At 45.8% G+C, this 21,648-nt stretch overlaps 1 protein-coding gene across 1 annotated transcript in view; it reads left to right on the forward strand.

The window, feature by feature from the left end:
* Positions 1 to 21,127: 21,127 nt before the first annotated feature.
* Positions 21,128 to 21,648, forward strand: part of LOC115479606 (cytochrome P450 2G1-like) — a 97,908-nt gene continuing 97,387 nt past the window's right edge. Inside the window, exon 1 of the mRNA XM_030217626.1 lies at positions 21,128 to 21,380. Within this exon, the coding sequence (XP_030073486.1) occupies positions 21,201 to 21,380 (180 nt within the window). The 5' untranslated portion in view covers positions 21,128 to 21,200. The remainder of the gene's footprint in view (positions 21,381 to 21,648) is intronic.

The following is a 21,648-nucleotide window of genomic DNA, read 5'->3' on the forward strand; positions in this document are numbered from 1 at the left end:
TTCACCGCCGCTGCCTTGATATTCTCTCCTCACATGCTATTCTTGACCCACTACAATCTGGTTTTCGCCCTCTCCACTCAACCGAAACTGCGCTTACTAAAGTCTCCAATGACCTATTACTGGCTAAATCCAGAGGTCAATATTCCATCCTCATTCTTCTTGATCTTTCCGCTGCTTTTGACACTGTCGATCACAGCATACTTCTCGATACCCTGTCCTCACTTGGATTCCAGGGCTCTGTCCTTTCCTGGTTCTCTTCCTACCTCTCCCTCCGCACCTTCAGGGTTCACTCTGGTGGATCCTCTTCTACTTCTATCCCTCTGCCTGTCGGCGTACCTCAGGGTTCTGTTCTTGGTCCCCTCCTCTTTTCTATCTACACTTCTTCCCTTGGTTCATTAATCTCATCCCATGGCTTTTCCTACCATCTCTATGCTGATGACTCCCAAATCTACCTTTCTACCCCTGATATCTCACCTTGCATCCAAACCAAAGTTTCAGCGTGCTTGTCTGACATTGCTGTCTGGATGTCTCAACTCCACCTGAAATTAAATATGACCAAAACCGAGCTTCTCATTTTCCCCCCCAAACCCACCTCCCCGCTCCCCCCGTTTTTATTTCTGTTGATGGCTCTCTCATTCTCCCTGTCTCCTCAGCTCGAAACCTTGGGGTCATCTTTGACTCCTTCTCTGTTCATATCCAGCAGATTGCCAAGACCTGTCGTTTCTTTCTTTACAACATCCGTAAAATCCGCCCCTTTCTTTCCAAGCACTCTACCAAAACCCTCATCCACACCCTTGTCACCTCTCGTTTAGACTACTGCAATCTGCTTCTTGCTGGCCTCCCACTTAGTCACCTCTCCCCTCTCCAGTCGGTTCAAAACTCTGCTGTCCATCTCATACTACCCCTCTCCTCAAGACCCTTCACTGGCTCCCTATCTGTTTTCGCATCCTGTTCAAACTTCTTCTACTAACCTATAAATGTACTCACTCTGCTGCTCCCCAGTATCTCTCCACACTCGTCCTTCCCTACACCCCTTCCCGTGCACTCCGCTCCATGGATAAATCCTTCTTATCTGTTCCCTTCTCCACTACTGCCAATTCCAGACTTCACGCCTTCTGTCTCGCTGCACCCTACGCCTGGAATAAACTTCCTGAGCCCCTACGCCTTGCCCCATCCTTGGCCATCTTTAAATCTAGACTGAAAGCCCACCTCTTTAACATTGCTTTTGACTCGTAACCACTTGTAACCACTCGCCTCCACCTACCCTCCTCTCTTCCTTCCTGTTCACATTAATTGATTTGATTTGCTTACTTTATTTATTTTTTTGTCTATTAGATTGTAAGCTCTTTGAGCAGGGACTGTCTTTCTTCTATGTTTGTGCAGCGCTGCATACGCCTTGTAGCGCTATAGAAATGCTAAAGTAGTAGTAGTAGTAATGGGCGTCCTCGGTTTCCATTATCGGCGAAAACCGAGGTCGTTCATCTCTAAGGTCGACCATCTCAACATTTAGGTCGACCATCTCTTAGGTCAACCTAAATATTGAGATTTGGGCGTCCCCGACCGTATTATCGAAACAAAAGATGGACGCCCATCCTGTTTCGATAATACGGGATGCCCTGCCCCTTAGCGGCGACGTCTTCAGAGATGGGTGCCCTTACAGATGGGCGTCCCCGTTCGAAAATGCCCCTCCACGTGTGGTTCATCTGTAGCAAGTCTAAAGCTGTTCCATTTGGATAGGCGGTGTCTTAAAAGGTGGAGGACAGAAGTTTTTTTTAACTTATTGGGCAGCTTTTTAATTTATTTGAAAGCTTCCCATATCTATATATAAATATAATGAAATAAAAACTGAATATCACTAAAACAGCTTCAAAAATTATGGTAGCTGGTAGCAAAAGCAGTTATAAGCTCATATTTTGTGCTCATTTTTCTACACTGTTCTATACAATGCAGATGGCCAAATTTCAGTGAGGATATAGTGGAATTAGAAAATGTACAGAGAAGGGCGATGAAAATGAACAAGGGGATAGGACAACTTCCCTATGAGGAAAGGCTGAAGCATCTAGGGCTCTTCAGCTTGGAGAAGAGATGGCTTAGGGGATATATGATAGAGGTCTATAAAATAATGAGTGGAGTGGAACGGGTAAACATGAATCGTTTGTTTACTCTTTCCAAAAATACTAGGACTAGGGGGCATGTGATGAAGCTACAAAGTAGTAAATGTAATACGAATTGGAGAAAAAGTTTCTTCACTCAATGTGTAATTAAACTCTGGAATTTGTTGCCAGAGAATGTGGTAAAGGTGGTTAGCTTAGCGGGGTTTAAAAAGGGTCTGGACGACTTCCTAAAGGAAAGTCCATAGATCATTATTTAATTGACTTGGGAAAATCCACTGCTTATTTCTGGGATAAGCAGCATAAAATGTATTGAGCTTTTCTGGGATTTTGCCAGGTATTTGTGACCTGGATTGGCCACTGTTGGAAACAGGATGCTGGGCTTGATGAACCTTTGGTCTATCCCAGTGTGGCAGTACTTATGTACCTACACCCTGTTTCTTGATGGGTTCCTCTTAACTGTTGTAATCTGCCTTGGGAAGCCTGGTGATATAAAGATGGAATATATTGAAATTAAACATATTGAAATTAAATGGAAGTAAAATTAAACTCTCCGTTCATTGGGGCACATGGAATTACATCTTCATCTGTTTTGTAGAAGTTGACATTTTAGATACACAAATGGATTATTCTGTTTTTAACATGTTTCAGGGGCAAGTGGTTTTATAAGTCAAAATAAAAATAAACATTTTGGTTCATGCAGATCTCTAAATATAATTAAGGGGCATGTTTACTAAGCTGCACTAAGAAAAATAGCACGTATGTAGGTAGCATGTTGTTTGACACGCGTTAATGCAGAGAACAACTCGTGAGGTGCTAGTACGGTAGTGGCATGTTGATGGTAGCGTTACTAACATTGGTGCATTAAATAGTGTGTGTGTCAGTAACGCGTGTCAAATATCTCAATTAGCACGTGTTAATGTAGAAAAGTATTCTTGTAGAGGAACTGGTGTGCTGGGAATGCTGTGAGGTGGGAGTGAATGCTCTGTGGGTGGCACCATCACCCAGGGTTCCTTTTATGAAGCTGTGGCAAAAGGGGACCTGCACTAGTGTCAGCATATGTTTTTGTCGTGCATTGAGGCTCCCCCTTTTGCTGCAGCAGGTAAAAGGAAGGTTGTACTGTATTTTCAAGAAATGTCTGTGCAGCAAGTGATTCAGTTGCCGTGCAGCCATTTCAGGGGAGAGCAGTTTCCGCCAACCATTGAGGTAGGTAAGGTCTCCCATACTAAGCTGCCAGTAACCAGGCAGTGTGTGGCACTGTCCAATTACCGCCAGGTACACACCGGCGCTACAAAAATAAAAATATTTTTGTAGCTCTGGAAAATGCATGCATTGGGAGTGGGAACTACACCCAGGCTGCTGCGGTAGTCTAGCGGTACTTATGTTTTAGTGAGTGGTAAGGCTGCGCTGGGTTTACTGCCACTTCGTAAAAGGGCCCACAAGCTGGGAGAAAGAGGTGTTCTGCAATAGTCCAGGTGTATGAGAATGCCACATGCCTATCCAGCTCATAATCGAAAGTGATCGCCGGCCATTTCCCGACACAAATCGGGAGATGGCCGGTGATCTCGGAAAAGCGGTGAAATCGGTATAATCAAAAGCTGCTTTTTTGACAGCATTGCCGCTTTCCCGTCGCCTCCCGGCGAAAGTTCAAAGGAGAGTGTCGGCGGCGTAGCGAAGGTGGGACATGGGCGGGTATGGGCGTGGCAACCAGATAGCTGGCTTTCACCGATAATGGGAAAAAAAAACGGTGTTAAGCAGTATTTCGCCAGGTTTACTTGGTCCTTTTATTTTCACGACCAAGCCTCAAAAAGGTGCCCCAACTCACCAGATGACCACCGGAAGGAAGCGGAGATGACCTCCCTGTACTCCCCCAGTGGTCACTAACCCCCCTCCCACCAAAAAACCCCCACTTTAAACACTTTTTTTTCCAGCCTGTATGCCAGCCTCAAATGCCGTACCCACCTCCATGACAGCAGAATGTGTTCTGTCCTCCGACAGCCTTTTCCTGCTTGTGATGTGGCTCTGGAGTGAGTGTGACACCTTTTCTGTTATTTGCACTTCAGAGTCACATCAACAATGCATTGTCGTGGGTGTAAGTATTGGTAGTTGGTAGGCTGTACTCCCATGGTGCTTTCCCCCTGCTTACTGGGTCAGAATGTGCCCTGTTTTGTTTCCTGTTGTAGTCCATGCGGTAGTGGCCATTTTTGTAAGCCAGTTTTAGTTCCCTTTCCTGTGTTACCCACGTTAGAGAACGTAGTTCTTACCTTGAATAGTGCTGAAAGAGGGCATTGTACACCATTGTGCCAGCTCTGACCTACTGCTCATCTTAGCACCAGGGGACTCTTTGCCAGTGAGGCACAACCTCTGATCTGCAGTTAACTGTGAGTAAACGTGCTTATTCAAATAAAGGACTTTTTCAAAGAGATTAGTCTTCAGGTGTCAACTGGTGTGCCAAAGTTATACAGCAGCAATAAGTCCTAGAGGCTGTATGCAGGTCCCTAGAGCAGTTTTAGTGGGTGCAGTACATTTGTGGGTAGTGGGTTTGGGGGGGGGGTTGGGGGGCTCAGCTCCCAAAGTATGGGAGCTATACACGTGGGAGCTTTTCTGAAGTCCACCGCAGTGACCCCTAGGGAGCCCGGTTGGTGTCCTGGCATGTCAGGGGTGCCAATGCACTAAAAATGCTGGCTCCTCCCACGGCCAAATGTCTTGAATTTGGCCGGGGTTTGAGATGGCCAACATAACTTTCCATTATCGCTAAAAAACTACGCCGGCCATCTCAAACCCCGGCCAAATCCAAGGCATTTGGCTGGCCAGAACCGTATTATCGAAATAAAAGATGGCCGGCCATCTTTTTCAAAAATATGGGTCTGGCCAGTTGTTTGCGGTGCTGCCAAAATACATTGCCGGCCATGTATTTCGCCGGCGCTGTTCGATTATTCCCCTCCACGGCAGGTTTCCCCTTTGGTGGTCAAACAGTGAATGTATCAGTGCTGTCAGCAATGCTTGCCCACAATGTACAAATTACTATGTGGCTAGTACTGTGTTTGTTCTTCTGTCCTGCCACACAATCACTAGATGGTAAAGGGTGAGGTCCCACTGTGCTGGCTATTGGGCATTGTGTGATGATAGGCCATGCTGGCCGATGAGCACTAGCCATGCCTCCTCACTCAGACTACAAAATAACTTTGTGTATATGGTAAATAGCATGTGGCAACAGCTGGCGTAGCACACGGCGCATGCCTGCACCCATCAGTACTGCAGTTTTGCCGGTTCCACCCCATCCAATGGCCCTGTCACCCTTTCCTAATATGTTTCCCTCCAGTGGGTAAAACGCAGCGGCCAACACATAGAAATAGCTGCAGGGCTCATGTCAGCCACAGAAGAGAGGGTGAATATATTGAATATATTCCATCAGGGCCTGGGTGTACTGTATGACGTTTGTACATAGTGGACAGCTGGAACTCTCTCATGTGATATCCCCACACGGAGCAGAACATCTGTACCTTTGCACTCACTGACATCTGAAAAGTGTAACGGCTTAACCTAGGCTGCCACCAGTCAGGTAGGCCCATCAGGTACGTACATCCAGTAAGCCACAACACTTTTCAAATCATGGCCATGAATTATATAAAAATTTGAGCAAGTCATTCTCATACCATTCTCTTTGTCCCTACAACATGGCAATCTGAGCTGTTACCCTCACTTGAACCACTGTCACGGCATTTCACTATTGTGAATGTATACAACTGAAGGGTCACTTTGGAATAATGTACGTTACTTTATACATAATAGCTTTCACACATGTTGCTAAAGCACACAGCCCACAGGTTTCTGCATAGTCCATCAGGTTTGAACACAAACAGCCAGCTTGGTAAGTCACGCCCTTGGTAGTAGGTGAGGTGCAATGTACCAGCATTAAAATTTTATTCTAACCCATATTATGATTACAAGACAATCTGTGTGTGATCCTTCTAGGACCAAATTTAGCAGTCTCAAACCCACAACCACAACTCCCAGCAGCATGCACTTAAGTCAGTGACCTATTCTAGGCTCAGCACTCAAAAATTAATGTAGGCTACCCTGTAGCAAATGTTTGTATCTCCTCAGATGCACCTACCCCTGGTCCAAAAATATAGCTTTATAGTGTTTCTGTGAGCTATGGCATACTTACCTCACACGTATATTTTGTTGTAGCCTAACAGGGCATCTGTGTTATCATCCCTACTTCGTTGTTTGGAATCTCAAGGTAGGTTGGGCTGTGGTTTCACTATCTTTGCTGTTGTAAGGATAGAAAAAAAGATGTTAAGGTGTAGAGTAGTTGGAATGAGTCATCTCTCATGTACAGCAGCTTTATACAAAACCCAGTTTTACTACCTTTGTCAAATAGGTTGTATGCGGTCTACAAAATATCTTATATTAATATTAAAGGTCCTCTCATCCCAACATAATAAATATAAACCCACAACCTTAAACACCCCAGATCACACCCTCCCTATCTCAGACAGCCTCAAAATACTAGGCATTACAATTGACCGCAATCTCACACTTGAAAGCCAAGTAAACTCCACTATAAAGAAAATGTTTCATTCATTGTGGAAGCTTAAACATATAAAACCTTTCTTCCTGAGAGATGTTTTCCGTTACCTTATACAATCAATGGTAATGAGCCACGCAGATTACTGCAATGGAATTTATGCGGAATGTAAAGAACAACTCATAAAGAAACTCCAGACAGCCCAAAACACAGCAGCCAGGTTGATATTCGGTAAATCATATTTCGAATCTGCCAAATCCCTCCAAGAAAAACTGCATTGGCTCCCTATCAAAGAACGTATCACCTTCAAAATCTGCACCTTGGTCCACAAGATTATCTATGGTGAAGCCCCAGGATATATGGTCGACCTGATTGACATTCCGGACAGAAACAGAACTAGAGCATCACGCACCTACCTAAATCTCCACTATCCGAGCTGCAAAGGTCTCAGATACAAATCAAACTTCTCCTACATAAGCACACAATTATGGAATATATTCCCAAAGGCTGTGAAATCAATTTACGACCATCTAGACTTCAGGAGATCATTAAAGACCTACCTATTCAGAAAAGCATTCCCCACCAATCTAACCTAGATGCCTCCAATCTGCAACACAGCAAACCTAAGCTGTACTGGACAATACATAATACTTCCTATCCTTGATCCCTAGGCACCCGAATATACTAGTTTTACCCCACCCTAACATCAAATTGTATTTGTTTCCATACTGTTCTAGGCGATCGCCTTGACCGGTAAGATGTAAGCCACACTGAGCCTGCAAATAGGTGGGAAAATGTGGGAAACAAATGCAACAAATAAATATAAATAAATAAATAAATAAACACTTCTGGACTGCAGAGGTCTGCAAAAACCTAAACCTACAATCTGTACAACAATAGGTCACTTTGAAAACAATATGTCTACTCTAGTACTACCTCATATCTGTTCAGCACGAATTAACATGTGCAGTGCTGTCCACATTATATACAGGGACTGATTGGGGAGGGGGGGAGTGATTGAAATGGAAAGACAGTATCTTGAGCACGATCACAATATAATAAGGGCAAAAGGAGTCATCTTAAGGTATGTATGACTATACAGGCCATTAGAAGTTATATTTGCGTGCATACAGTAGCGGGCGCATGTGTACTGTACATGCGTCCACCCATGGCGCATGCGCCGTGAGGTTACTTTCACTTTTGTTTTGCAAACATCCTTATACAAAATGCTACCAAAGGGAAGGAAAGGCAGGCTTTCTGCAGATGACCTGCGCCTGCTGGCAAGCCTCGTAAAACATGAGGACTCTGTCTTCCCAGGTGCCTCTAGTGGCTTCAATGTGGAGCAGTACCACAGGAAGTGGAGGAGGGTCCACATCTATTTTAATCGGATGGGCTCCATGCGGCATGAGGTAGGTTGTGCCTTGCAAGTGACATTGTGGCTCCATTGTATAATTACGCTACATTACAGGGTGCATTTACTAGTGAGGGACATAGTGATTGGACTGAGTGTCACTTTTGACCGTGGTGTATGTGTGTTTTCCCTTTTTTTTTGGGGGGGGGGGAATTATTGCACCCCACTTACACAGAGATTCACCCAGGCTGGTGTGCAGCAAGTACACTTAAACATCCAATGTACAATCCTGTTCACAGCTTAAAAATGAATAAGTACAAACATTAATACAATGAAAGAAGAAAGCTTTAAAAGAGCAAAGTGAAACCAAAGAATAGGAATACTATGACACTCTATCCTATGTATACACATTTAACAGCAGGGGAAGTCAAATAACAGAGATGCAAATACATGCATAATAGTGATGGAATGTTTAATATGCACACAATTAGAATGCACTATGAATGAAGTAAAGGATGGATCTCTGGTGTTCCAAAAATATCAGGGATAGACTCTCAGGACCCAATGATGAAATGGCCCATACTGTTATAAACAGTGCATGAAAAATAGTGTTGGGACAGTGCAGGGGCTCTAATGGCTCTATGAGCAAAAGTAATAGCATGCATATTAAAGCACGCTATCATTTAAGATCATAGTGTATATGTATGGGAGGATTGTCCTCTGTACTTGGTTTACAGGTCCAGCCTGGTGGCCTACTGCCTCCCCCAACCCTCTACACCAACCCCCTCTCCCTGGGACAGTGTGTTTAGAGTGGAGTCTGTTCTTACATGGCCCCCTCTGACAACCTAGTCTCAGAGAGAGCTGTAATTATGTGGGGATTATTTCTCTGATATTTCTACTTACCATAAGAAATTTATCAGTTGGACAGGTAAGGCAACAGGGTTTCTATCTCCTTACCTCCACCCCAAGATACCGTGACAGAAAAGACAAAAAGGACAGAAGCTATGTTCCTTCCAAGGGGATAGTCTTTATTATAGATAATAACAAAGCAATCAGGCAATAGAGCAATTAGACAAAGTAATCAGGCAAGGTAATCAGACAAAGTAATTAGGCAAAGTAATTGGGCAAAGTAAATTAACAAATGGCAAAGAAAGCAGGCCATAGCAATTACGAGAGGGAGAGAGACCACTGTGATAAAGAGTCACTCAGTTGATCACCTCACCCCTCTGACTAGATACAACACAACAGTGCCTTATATACAGTGGATTGGGCATCAATCCCCCTCCCAACTTGCAATTTCAGCTGATTTCTGTGTTATTCAGCTAATTTATGTCTTACTGTATTGTTTACATAAAATGGAACACACTATCTAAATGTTACAGCACAGAGAACCTTTGTTTATAGAACACAGCATTTCCAAGGTTCCTTTTACTGAAAATTATAGTAGTCATTTCATTACAGGGATTTCTCTAGCACCCATGTTTATTATAGTGTTATCTAAGTCCTCAACACTTCTTCATCTTCAAACCTTGTGAAGTAGTCTCAGTGGTACCGACTCTGTCAGGGAGGGGGGAAGAATGCTCCTTGCTGGTTCAGCATGACCTTGTATTCACAGCATTTACAGCTCTCAGCAATAATACAGAAAGATGAAGTTTGAGCCTTTAGCTATGTATGTCATGGGTCATAGCTGGCCTGTCAGTGCTCAGAAAAGTGCAAATCAATTCAAGCGGTACGTAAGTTGGGGGCAGGAGGTCTGGTGGACGAGCAGCCCCCCACCCCTGACATGAGGGTCTGGGGGGGCTGGAGATCGTGGGGATATCAAGCCCCTATCCCTACCACAACATCCAAATAATAAGCCCTGGTGCCTCAGTTGGCCTGCCACCCCAGCCACCATCCTCCCTGGTGTTCTAGCTGAGCCCTCCTTTCCCCCCAGTACCTTGGTGGAGGAGAAAGTAGCACACTCCCTCCTCATCCAGTGCCCCCTTCAAAATGGCACTGCCATACCCTGCCTAATGCATCCTGGGAAGCCCTGGGTGGGCCTCCCCTATATGGTAAGGGAAGCGCAGCCTGAAGATCCAGGATGCACTGTGAAGGGCAGGGCAGCGCAATTTTGAAGGGGGTACTGGATGAAGAGGGAGTATGCTACTTTCTCCTCCATCTAAAAGGTACTGGAGGGAGAGAAGGGCTCAGCTAGACCACTAGAGAGGATGGGGGTTGGGATGGTAGCTCATCTGGAGCACAAGGGCCTCTTTTTTGGATGTTAGGGGAGCTGGAGATCCACCTGATCTCCAGCCCCCTGGACCCTTAGGAGGGGCAGGGGCTTGATGTCCCCCAGATATCCTGCCCCCTGTTGCTGTGTTGGGGGGGGGGGGGTTGGGGGCACCAGCCAGCAGGGCCACGATTATTGGGGGGGGGGGGGGTTGCATACATGCAACTCTATGCTACGCAGGGTTCCCCATCCCTCCCTAATGTTCTGTAAGCCCTAATGCCAGCTCTGAGCTGGTGTGGGGTTTAGTGCGGGAGCAGTCCCAATATTTGGAACTATGCTCGGGGAAGAATAAGTAGTGCCTTATTTAGCATGTATTTGCATGCTCATTGTGGTCAGGGCTGGTGAGTGCATTGTTACACTTGCTTATTGGCTGTGATCATCATGCGGAAGCACAAGCGGGCGTTACTACGGCACTATTGGCCTCTAGTGCCTGCGTTTGCTTCTGATCATTGGGGCATCAGTTGTGTGCCACAGACCCCCCAGCCTGATAATACAGTCCTCGTTATGGTGTGCACAGAAATGACATAGGATATCATTCAAGTTGTAAGTTGCCATCATCTTTCCTTCTTATGACCACCAGATGGCAGAAATGTTATACATATTTTGTGTCCACAAGGCAGCCTACAGAACTGGTTGTTGCTTGGATCAATGTCTGGCCCCATATTACTCTGTTGCATGGCATGCAAATGTCTGTGTGTGACAAATGTGTCTACCAGTGTGGCTATTAGCACATTTGTGAGTGGCCATTGGTGGCAGAAGCCCTTACTGCCATGTATTGATGAGGTGGGAAGGGCAGCAGTGCTTCCAGAATGCTTCCTTCCCTGCTTAGTGATAAGTATTATGGCTGGTCTACCTCAGTCAGGCAGCCATGGCAACTGTGATCTCCAAGACCCAGCCTCAGTTTTGTCACCCAAATGCATATCTGAATGTGGGAATGCCATGTGCTGCAGGGAAAAGCACTGTGGAATGTAAAAGTGTCTTCTGTACTCAGGCCCTTTTTACATACGGTAGGCTCATGTTGTGCAGAATATGACGCAGGGGACTACTGTCTCACACACTGAGTGGGATAGTTGGCATTCTGTGGCCCTTTCTGCTAAAGTTGAAGCAACCTCCAGACCAAGTGCTTATACAACTGCTTATACATAACTGGAGAGTACAGTTCACCATGACATACGTACCATTTGTTCTCCACAGGGTAATCTGGATGGAGCTGTTTCTGGGGGACTTATTTAGTGTAATAAACAATTTTGCTCTAAGGCAGGCTTGTCCAACCTTTTCAATCGAGGGACACATGTTATATTTTGTAACATTTGGAGGGCCCAAACACGCACTGTCACACTAGTGGCACATGTTTTGCTAAATAGTGATCAAATATGACAGTGTATGGTGCCCTCCTCACCTATCACCCAGTCTCCCTCTGTGAAGTTTCCCTCCCACCCTTCACCCGCTCTCTGTGTCTCTCACATAGCCCCCCCCCCCCCAATCCTCACCCAGTTTCTCTCTCTCTCACTCTCTCTCATGTACTCCCCAAGCCTTCAGCTAGTCTCTCTCATGCTCTCTCATGTACCCCTTACACAATCTTCTCACAGTCTCTTTCTCCTGACCTGGCTTCAGCTGCAGAGCTTACAGTAGGATTCCTGCTTTCCTACCATGACTGCACTTTCTATAAGCTTGAGCCTCACTATGCTGGAAGTTTGGATTGATCTTGTGTTTGCAAAGTCTTGCAAGACTTGCAACAGTGATACCAACCTGAACGTCCTGCACCACACAGCTGAAGCCTAGAGAGACAAGTTGCCACTGGGATGCAAGAATCTTGCTGTAAACCCCACAAGAATTGCCACGCTTCTTGGGGCCAGATATAAACACTAGGTGGGCTGGATTCTAGGCTGTGGCTCATAGGCTTAACAAGCTGGCTCTAAGGTCAACACTCTCTTTCTCCGTATAACCTCAACCTAGAGGGCCAAGATCAGAGTCCTGGGCCGTTGACTAAGAATCAGTGGGATGGGACACAACAAACAAAGTACAGACAGACCCCACCTATGACCCCAGAAAGCCTGAGACTGACTACACCACCACAAGGATTAACACTACTCTGACAGAGTGTAAGGCACATAGGACAATTGGCATACAATGCAGGGCAGCATAGGGTAGTTCCGTAGCATTATGCTTCCCATTGTAAACCAGAAGCACAGGTGATAGAAGATAGTATCTTTTGTTTCCCCTAAGACACAAACTCAAAGTGTTGCCAGTGGATGTCAAACAACACACACCAGATATCATGATGAGCATTACTCACATATATCAGCTGGAGACCACACAAGACAGCATTGTGATGTGTTTCACCCCAAGGAGTGTTACACATACAGCCTGATCGTCAGCAATCCTAAGACAGTAGTTCCCAAGTCTGGTCTCTGAGTAACCCTTCTAAATATTGTAATACAGGAATAAATAGACACTATCTATACCTCTTAGTACTCTTTCTGTAACTGATCTTGACAAACCTATTAATATCATAGGTTCATTGCAGTATAAAACAACCTAAAGGGGAGAAAGCCTCAGAACCCTTCCTCCACTTCTTTATTACAGAAGAAAACTTGGTAGGAATATATTGGGTAGATTAACTTCATCGCCATGAACAACCCCTTGAAAAATCAATTGTTTTTTACTCCTAAAAAGCCAGGTGCAAAGGATCCTTTTAAATATGTGACAGAAATACAGATCAAAATAAAACCTATCTTTTGATCATTCATGCTATTCTGCTCTCAACGAAGCACATACTGACTTGTAGGCATTGAGGCATATTTTCAAAGCACTTAGCCTTCCAAAGTTCCAAAGGCTTTTAAAGTGTCACAAATCAGGCTCTGTCAAGGTGCAAAGACGTGTCAGCTCAGAACTGGGTTACTTACTTGAAGTGTCACCGGATCTGGTAACACTTCAAGTAAGCAATGCAAGTGTAACATGGAGTAACCCTCGGCAGTTAGGTTATCAAGATAGCCTATATAAATCAGCATGACACAGATTGGCATATAATGGAGGCAGGGTAGACCAATCATGTTCATGCATATTCACTGTGGATACTTGAAAATCTGACTGGCAAGGGGGACTCCAGGATTGGACTTTGGAAACGCTGCCCAAGGAGCTAGCCTGTAGTGAGACTGGCAGAGAGGTGTCTACAATACACTAGGACAAGTAGGTCTGGCACACCCATATGTGGAACCTTAGAGTGGTGATTTGGTGTACTTACATGCATGTGCGGGTGTGGTTCTGCTGTCACAAATGGTGCAACAATATATATATGGCCACAGTTGAGACAGGGCAGGGAATGGTGTACAATAACTGAGAGGTACATGTGAAGTATAAGGAGATTAGCATCTATGGTCCACATATGGGTGTACTATATTCAATACTATAGAGCTTTTGGAGTGTAGCTAACAAATGTTCTATACTCAATCAATACACTCCTATATGTTCTACTATCTAGGTAACAAATTATTAAATACCTAGATAGTAGAACATTTAGGAGTGTATTGATTGAGTATAGAACATTTGTTAGCTACATTCCAAAAGCTCTATAGTATTGAATATAGTACACCCATATGTGGACCATAGATGCTAATCTCCTTATACTTCACATGTACCTCTCAGTTATTGTACACCATTCCCTGCCCTGTCTCAACTGTGGCCATATATATATTGTTGCACCATTTGTGACAGCAGAACCACACCCGCACATGCATGTAAGTACACCAAATCACCACTTGTACATATTATTTAAATACAGAGCATGTGGGATGAGGCATGTGTACAAACACACTGCCTATGGCACATCAGTCTTTCATAAGAACATAAGAGTAGCCATACTGTGTCAGACCAATGGTCCATCTAGCCCAGTATCCTGTTTTCCAAACAGTGGCCAAGCCAGGTCACAAGTACCTGGCAGAAACCCAAATCATGACAACACTCCATACTACAAATCCCAGGAGAAGCAGTTGCTTCCCATGTCTGTCTCAATAGCAGACTGTGGACTTTTCCTCTAGGAATTTGTCCAAACCTTTTTTAAACCGAAGTCCACAATTCACCTGATCACCTCCTCTAACACTGAGCTGCATGGTACACCTCACATCATTAACAGTTATAATTACTCAACAGCCTGCCAATACTACTTCTCCTGCGCAGTTCAGAGACCTCACTTTAAGCATTTTCTGATTATCACACCACCCTGCATATGTCATACTCACCTTTGTGGAGCAGATCTTTCACCATGCCTAACAACCTTGGTGTGGGAAGGGCCAATACCATCCTGGTCCAAACAGCACCATTTGCCACTATAACATATGACAGGATAGAATAGAATTCAGGATCACCACACACATATACAGAGGGCCGCCCCCCCCCCCCACACACCCGCATATATAGAGAGCCAGCCACACATCCCCATCCATGGTATTATCTATTGAATCAAACACTCCCAAAAGTCACACTCCCTTGCACACTAGAGACTAGTGTCTAGCAGCCTACACATCTACCTAACATCTCATAAGGGCAACACGGTAGTAGCACAACATGAGCAAGGGTCATGCAACAGATAATTGCAGGATATATGTGATGCACACACACACCACTCACCTTTGACTTAAGGCAACACAACATCCACACATTGGCACATACAGGCAAAGAACACAATTAGCAGTGTGGCTCCTCCATTGGTGTGTGGGTGCATGAGAATGTGTGGATAGCAGCAGGATTCCTGTTCTACATGATGTGTCAAATACAAAGTATAACACATGTGATCTGGCTAACACTACAAGGAATGAAGGTGGGAATCAAACCTATATCATTTGGGATCAAGAGCACTGCACTAACCATGAGGCTAGCAGGCCACCTTAACCACCCTGCTCTTCACATCATGTGGTGACTGTTCTATAGCACAGGACTGAAGTCACCATAACTCATTACTTTCTGAGTGTCTGCATCAAGTGTTCCATGGAAATACTGTGTGTTGGCTAATGTATGAGTGTAGTCACAATTCCTGGAGATGTGTGGGGCCAGCAGACATATCTACACTTTCCATTTTACTGGCATTTGCCAACAATCTGGGACCACAGACAGAATGTTTCTGAACTCCATTTTAGGATCACAACAACACACTACCTATGTCAGATACCTTGCTTTGCACAGTGCAGTCTGTAAGCCAGAAACAGAACATGACGCTGTTCTGCCTGCAGAACTGATGATCTTCTCTAGCCCCACCATGGTACCCACTGTTTGAAGCTTTCAAGACAATGACACCATTATTTCACATATAGAGCTTTGTAATGTGTCAGTGAGGGCCTGGTAAGGTATGTGAATCAATCAAACTGCTAATGCTTGTGTTAGCTTAGAGGTTAATGGTATCAGCTTTCTTATCTCAACTTTGTGGGTTCAATTCACAAAGTTACCTTTGCTGAAATGAAAAAGTTGACCAGAGGTATTTTGGGGGGGGAAAAAACCCTTTAGACCATCAGTCTTCTCGTAAGCTCCTTACAGGTTTCCTAAAGCTGCATTTTCATCTCCACGATGTTCAACAAGCAGCTGTAACTTTGGAATCCTAGCCTCAGGACATCATCTTGGAATATGCGTGTACCAAAGTCGATAGCACTAATTTATGTGTCTTCACATGTGTGCACAGTGGCCATTGTATACTGATACTCATCCTGACTCACTTGCTTTAAGTGCCACACCACCTTTTAAATTCATTCCTCCATCCTCACACCCCTCACTCAAACAGTTTCTTGTGATAAATTTGGGCAGGTCTAGGGAAGACAGCAACTGTGTAAGTTGACAACTGCAGGTGGTTAGGAAACATTTGGGCTCATTTTCGAAAGAGAAGGGCGCCCATCTTTCGACACAAATCAGGAGATGGGCGTCCTTCTCCCAGGGTCGATCTAATCAGCATAATCGAAAGCCGATTTTGGGCGCCCTCAACTGCCTCGGCCGATAATGGAAAAAAGAAGGGCATCCCTGACGAACACTTGGCCGACTTTACTTTGTCCTTTTTTTTTACGACCAAGCCATAAAAATGTGCCCTAAATGACCAGATGACCACCGGAGGGAATTGGGGATGACCTCCCCCTACTCCCACAGTGGTCACTAACCCCCTCCCACCCTAAAAAAAATTAATATTTTTTCCAGCCTCTATGCCAGCCTCAAATATCATACCCAGCTCCATGACAGCAGTATGCAGGTCACTGGAGCAGTTTTAGTGGGTACTGCAGTGCACTTCAGGCAGACGGACCCAGGCCCATCCCCCCCTACCTGTTAAACTTGTGGTGGTAAATGTGAGCCCTCCAAAACCCAACACAAACCCACTGTACCCACATCTAGGTGCCCCACTTCATCCCTAAGGGCTATGGTGTACAGTTGTGGGGAGTGGGTTTTGGGGGGGGGCTCAGCACAAAAAAGGTATGGGAGCTATGCACCTGGGAGCTTTTTCTAAAGTCCACTGCAATGCCCCCTAGGGTGCTCAGTTGGTGTCCTGGCATGTGAGGGGGACCAGTGCACTATGAATGCTGGCTCCTCCCATGACCAAAGGGTTTGGATTTGGTCGTTTCTGAGATGGGCATCCTCAGTTTCCATTATCGCCGAAAATCAGGGATGACCATCTAAATGTGGATATTTAGGCGTCCCCGACCATATTATCGAAATGAAAGATGGCCACCCATCTTGTTTCGATAATACAGGTTTCCCCGCCCCTTCAAGGGGACGTCCTGCGAGGATGCCCCTCATTGTGACACACCCTCACCTATGTCCACATGCATGGGATGCAACTTTGTCATTTACACAGCATGCATAGTCTCCCAACATATCCCCCCACCCCCATCTTTCTGTCTCTTAAAATGTGCTCCACATGGTTCTCTCTTTGTACATGATCATGCTTTGTTTCATCTCTCCAAACAGCTACATTTCACCATCATGGGCAGTGGTGTGCTGGAGCAGGCTCTCACAGGCTCGCAAGAGCCAGTTGTTAAGTTTTTAAGAATTTTGGGAGCCGGTTGTTAAAGTAGGGCCCTCCATGGCTACTTTAACAACTGGCTCCCAAAATGTGGGCTTGGGCCCCCTGCTGAATTCTCTTTTACTTTGCTGGTGGGGATGCTGAGCCCTGCCAGCCAAGTAAATAGACTGCTGCTGCTCCCAGATCCTTGTTTCCAGCTCTGAGCAGCAGGCTGGGACTTCTCGAGCATGTGTGAGAAGTTTCAGCATGCTGCTCAGAGCAAGACATTGGGAGTGGTGGCAGTCCATTTATTGGTTGCCAGCAAAGGTATGCCTAGTGTGCCCGCATGAAGGGAGGGAGGAGAGAGAGGCAAGTGTTGCACCCCCCCCCCCCACCCGGCCACCCCTGGCCCTTCCAACTGCAGAGCTGGCTACGTCCGGAGAAAGAGCCTGTTGTTAAAAATTTACCAGCACACCCCTGATCATGGGGGAATACACTATTAATGACATTCTTCTACTTTACTCTGTTTCACCACTTACAATGGATATTAAACCTTTGCAGAAGTGTCTAATAACTCTATCTCAGTGATTGCAGTCACATAAGTTAGTATTAAGCCCAGAAAAGACAATTACTTGTTGGTTTTCAGGGCACCTTCCTTTCCCTTCCCTGATCCCTCATCTGTATGCTATGGATATTATTCCAGTTCCATCTTTCCATTATTTGGGGATAACATTCGATTCTTTTCTCAGTTTTGAGTGGCAAATTTTGCGAGTGCTACAATTAGGCTTTTTGACACTTCATCGCCTTCGTTCTTTCTGTGGCTTCCTAAGCTTTTCTGCAATACATACTCTCATTCAAGCTTTTGTAATATTACATCTAGATTATTGTAACTTTGTTTACGTGAGAGACAGAGAGTGAGTGAGTGACTGGTCTGAGGACCCCCCTCACCCCCTCCCTCTCCCCTGCCCCCCTGCACCCACCCATGTGCAGCGACCCTCCTCTCCCCCTGTCCCCCCTGCAGCCACCCATGTCCAGCGACCCTCCTCTCCCCCTGCCCCCCCTGCAGCGTCCCTTCTGTCTCCCTTGCCCCCCCTGCAGCCACCCATCTGGTCTCAGGACCCCCTCCCCACCTCCCTCTTCCCTGCCCCCCTCCAGCCACCCATGTCCAGCGACCCTCCCCTCCTGCCCCCCCTGGGCGCATCACCCAAGCTCCTACCCCCCCTCGACGCAGCACCCAAGCCCCTCCCCCCGGCGCATCACCCAAGCCCCTACCCCCCCCCCTCGGGCACATCAACCCCCTCGCCACCCGCAGCCGCCAATACTAACGCTGTCCAGCCGCTGCTGCTTCTCTTGTTGAGCAGCAGCGGCCGGTACAAAAAGAAAAAAGCAAAAAAAAGATTTTAAACCTGAAACATGGCTCTGTAGACAGCCATCTGGCATTGGCTGTCGTCTCTGCAGCCGCTCCTCCTATCCCCTCTGACGTTGCTGCGCTCCTCCGGGGTTTTCCTCCAGGGGCAGTGACGTGCAGGGGAGAGGAGGAGCGGCTGCAGAGACGACAGCCAATGCCAGATGGCTGTCTATGGAGCCATGTTTCAGGTTTAAAATCTTTTTTTTGCTTTTTTCTTTTTGTACTGGCCGCTGCTGCTCAACAAGAGAAGCAGCAGCGGCCAGACAGCATTAGTATTGGCGGCTGTGGGTGACGAGGGGGTTGATGTGCCCAAGGGGGGGTAGGGGCTTGGGTGATGCACCAGGGGGAGGGGCTTGGGTGATGCGTCGAGGGGGGGTAGGGGCTTGGGTGCAGCGCCGGGACGGAGGGGCTAGGGTGATGCACCGGGGCGGAGGAGCTTGGGCGATCCGATTCAGTGAGTGTCAGTGCTCCACTCTCAACATCATCACATTGTTATGCGAGGGCGGGGCAGACACTCATGGGGAAAAAGCGATCTACACAACTACATCTTCCTGTTTCAGGCTGCCTTCCGGCTTCATTAGAACATTGGAGGTGCGTTTTATATAGAGAGATTATAATATTGTTAACTGCTTTGATGAGACTCTGGTTTAGCGGTATATCAAATTTGTGAATAAACATATACATAAACATAAACTCTGCCTGAACCCAAGCAAAACTGAGATTCTTTAGGTATCTAACACAAGTAGACAAATACCTGACTTCAAAATACCTTTTGGGAAGTATGAACTCCCCCAAAACTCACAGGTCATGAATCTTGGGATACTGCTAGACTCATCACTCACTCTGATCCTGCAAATTCAAACAACCTTTAAAAATTGTCTCTATCACCTACAGCAGCTACGAACTCTCTCTCCATATACTGAAATGACGAGTCTGACAACAATGATCCATGCCATGATAACATCATGACTAGACTACTATAATGCCCTGTACACTGGTCAAACCAAACAGAGTGCATCAGCTCCAGCAAATTTAGAATGCTGCAGCATGACTGATAAAAGGCTGCAAGCAGCATGATCACATCACACCCTTCCTGCAAAAGCTACACTGGCTATCAGTACCTTACAGAGCTAAATTTAAAACTACATGTAAACAAGATAGCCCTTTAGACACCTTTGAGACCTCTAAAGGTCTCTCAAGGATCATCACTATCTGTTCCCTCATCACAAGAAATTGTATGATGCCTGCCAGCGAGCCTTCTCAGGAGCAGCCCCCACACTCTGGAATTTACTCAAGAGTTAGTCTTGAGTTACACATAGTTGTGCTATGTATAACTCGACTACCTGTACTTCAGGAAGTAGGTGAAAGCCTGGCTCTTCTCCCAAGCCTTTATTATATAGGGTTACTGACAATACACTCATTATGCACCTGGACTAACTTGCTACACACACTGTAACCAGGGTTGCCAGGTGGAAATTTTTTTTCCCACCCAATCCAGCCTAAAAACAGCCCAAAGCCCGCCCAAACTCAAACCCCGCCCCTGACTCCCCCACCCCGCGTCATCACCCCCGCCCCCGCCGTAATCGGCCCCGCCTCCCCAATCACTGGCCCCACCTCCTCTGTCACTGGCCCCGCCTCCCCATCACCGGCCCCGCCCCCTGTCATCGGCCCCGCCCAGAATGTCATTAACCCCGCCCAAAACGTCATTAACCCCACCACCCGCGGCCGAAAAAAACGCCTGAAAACCGCAGAAAAGAAAAAAAAGAAGCCCAAAAAACCGCGACCCGCCGCGGGCAAAATTTACCCTCGGCGGGTTGCGGAAAACCGCCCAATTGGGCGGTAAAACCGCCCACCTGGCAACACTGACTGTAACTTAGATCAGTTTATGTATCTTGTTAAACAGTACAAAGAACTTGCCTTGAGTTTAGCCACCCATCTATTTATCCCAACTGACTCTGTACCATGCATCTTGTCCCCATCTATATATTTACATTTGGCTCCTCAGCTTGCTATATGGTATATGAGAACAGTATTAACATCATATCTATGTTATCTGAATCCTCTAATATGTGCTTATTAGATGTTTCATTAGCATTATGCTGACATTGCATTATATCTCTGTTATTTGAATTTCAGGCCTGCACGCCCAAATTTGGAGGACCTTTATAGAATCTGGGAGATTATTTTCAAAGAAATCACATGGATATAGGCCATAGAAAAGTCAGCTGAGTTGAAATGTTCCTATGCTAATACATAGCACTGTATAATTACAAGGAGACAGCCAAGGTCCATTGTTGTTTTGCTGATTAGTATATTCTTATCTGTGTTTATCTTTGCTTTATGCCCTGCTTTGATATCAGGTCTGAACTCATTTGGCCTTCCACTAGCTCTAGCCAGCCAGGACATGGGACACTGCCAGCATCCTTTTATCAAGTTATGTCAAGTCTAAAGTTCAGCTTGTGAATGCTGCTGATTTTGAGTGCTACTGCACACTATAAAAAGGACCCTGCTCTCTCAGCATGCAAAATCACACTTGGCAGGTTCCACAGCTGACAAAATGGTACTTGGAGGTGCTGTATCTCTCGTCCTCATCTTCTTCTTATCTTTTTTGGTCTTTCTATCAGCATGGGGGAGTATCAAGAAGTGGGGGAAGATGCCCCCAGGTCCTACCCCACTGCCATTCATAGGCAACATCCTGCAGCTGAGGCCCAATGACGTACTGAACTCTTTCAGGAAGGTAAGATTGCATAATGTAAGCCCCCCAGTCCCAGGAACTCACTCTTTCCTACATGTACCCTTATAAGATTGTAATGTGTCACCGGTGGCCTGTTAATATTACTTCAGACAGAGTGTTCATTTAAAGACAAGGGAAAAGCTTCATTAACACACTAACCTCGTCTCAAGTTCCTCCTCCAAAAAAAAAAAATCTTCTCAGAGAAAAGATGTTACACTGTCTTTCTTGATTATTAATTATTTATTAAATAACAGGTTATTTGGTAGATATA

The sequence above is a fragment of the Microcaecilia unicolor genome, chromosome 11 (assembly GCF_901765095.1).
Source record: "Microcaecilia unicolor chromosome 11, aMicUni1.1, whole genome shotgun sequence".
In the NCBI taxonomy this organism is placed as follows: Eukaryota; Metazoa; Chordata; class Amphibia; order Gymnophiona; family Siphonopidae; genus Microcaecilia; species Microcaecilia unicolor.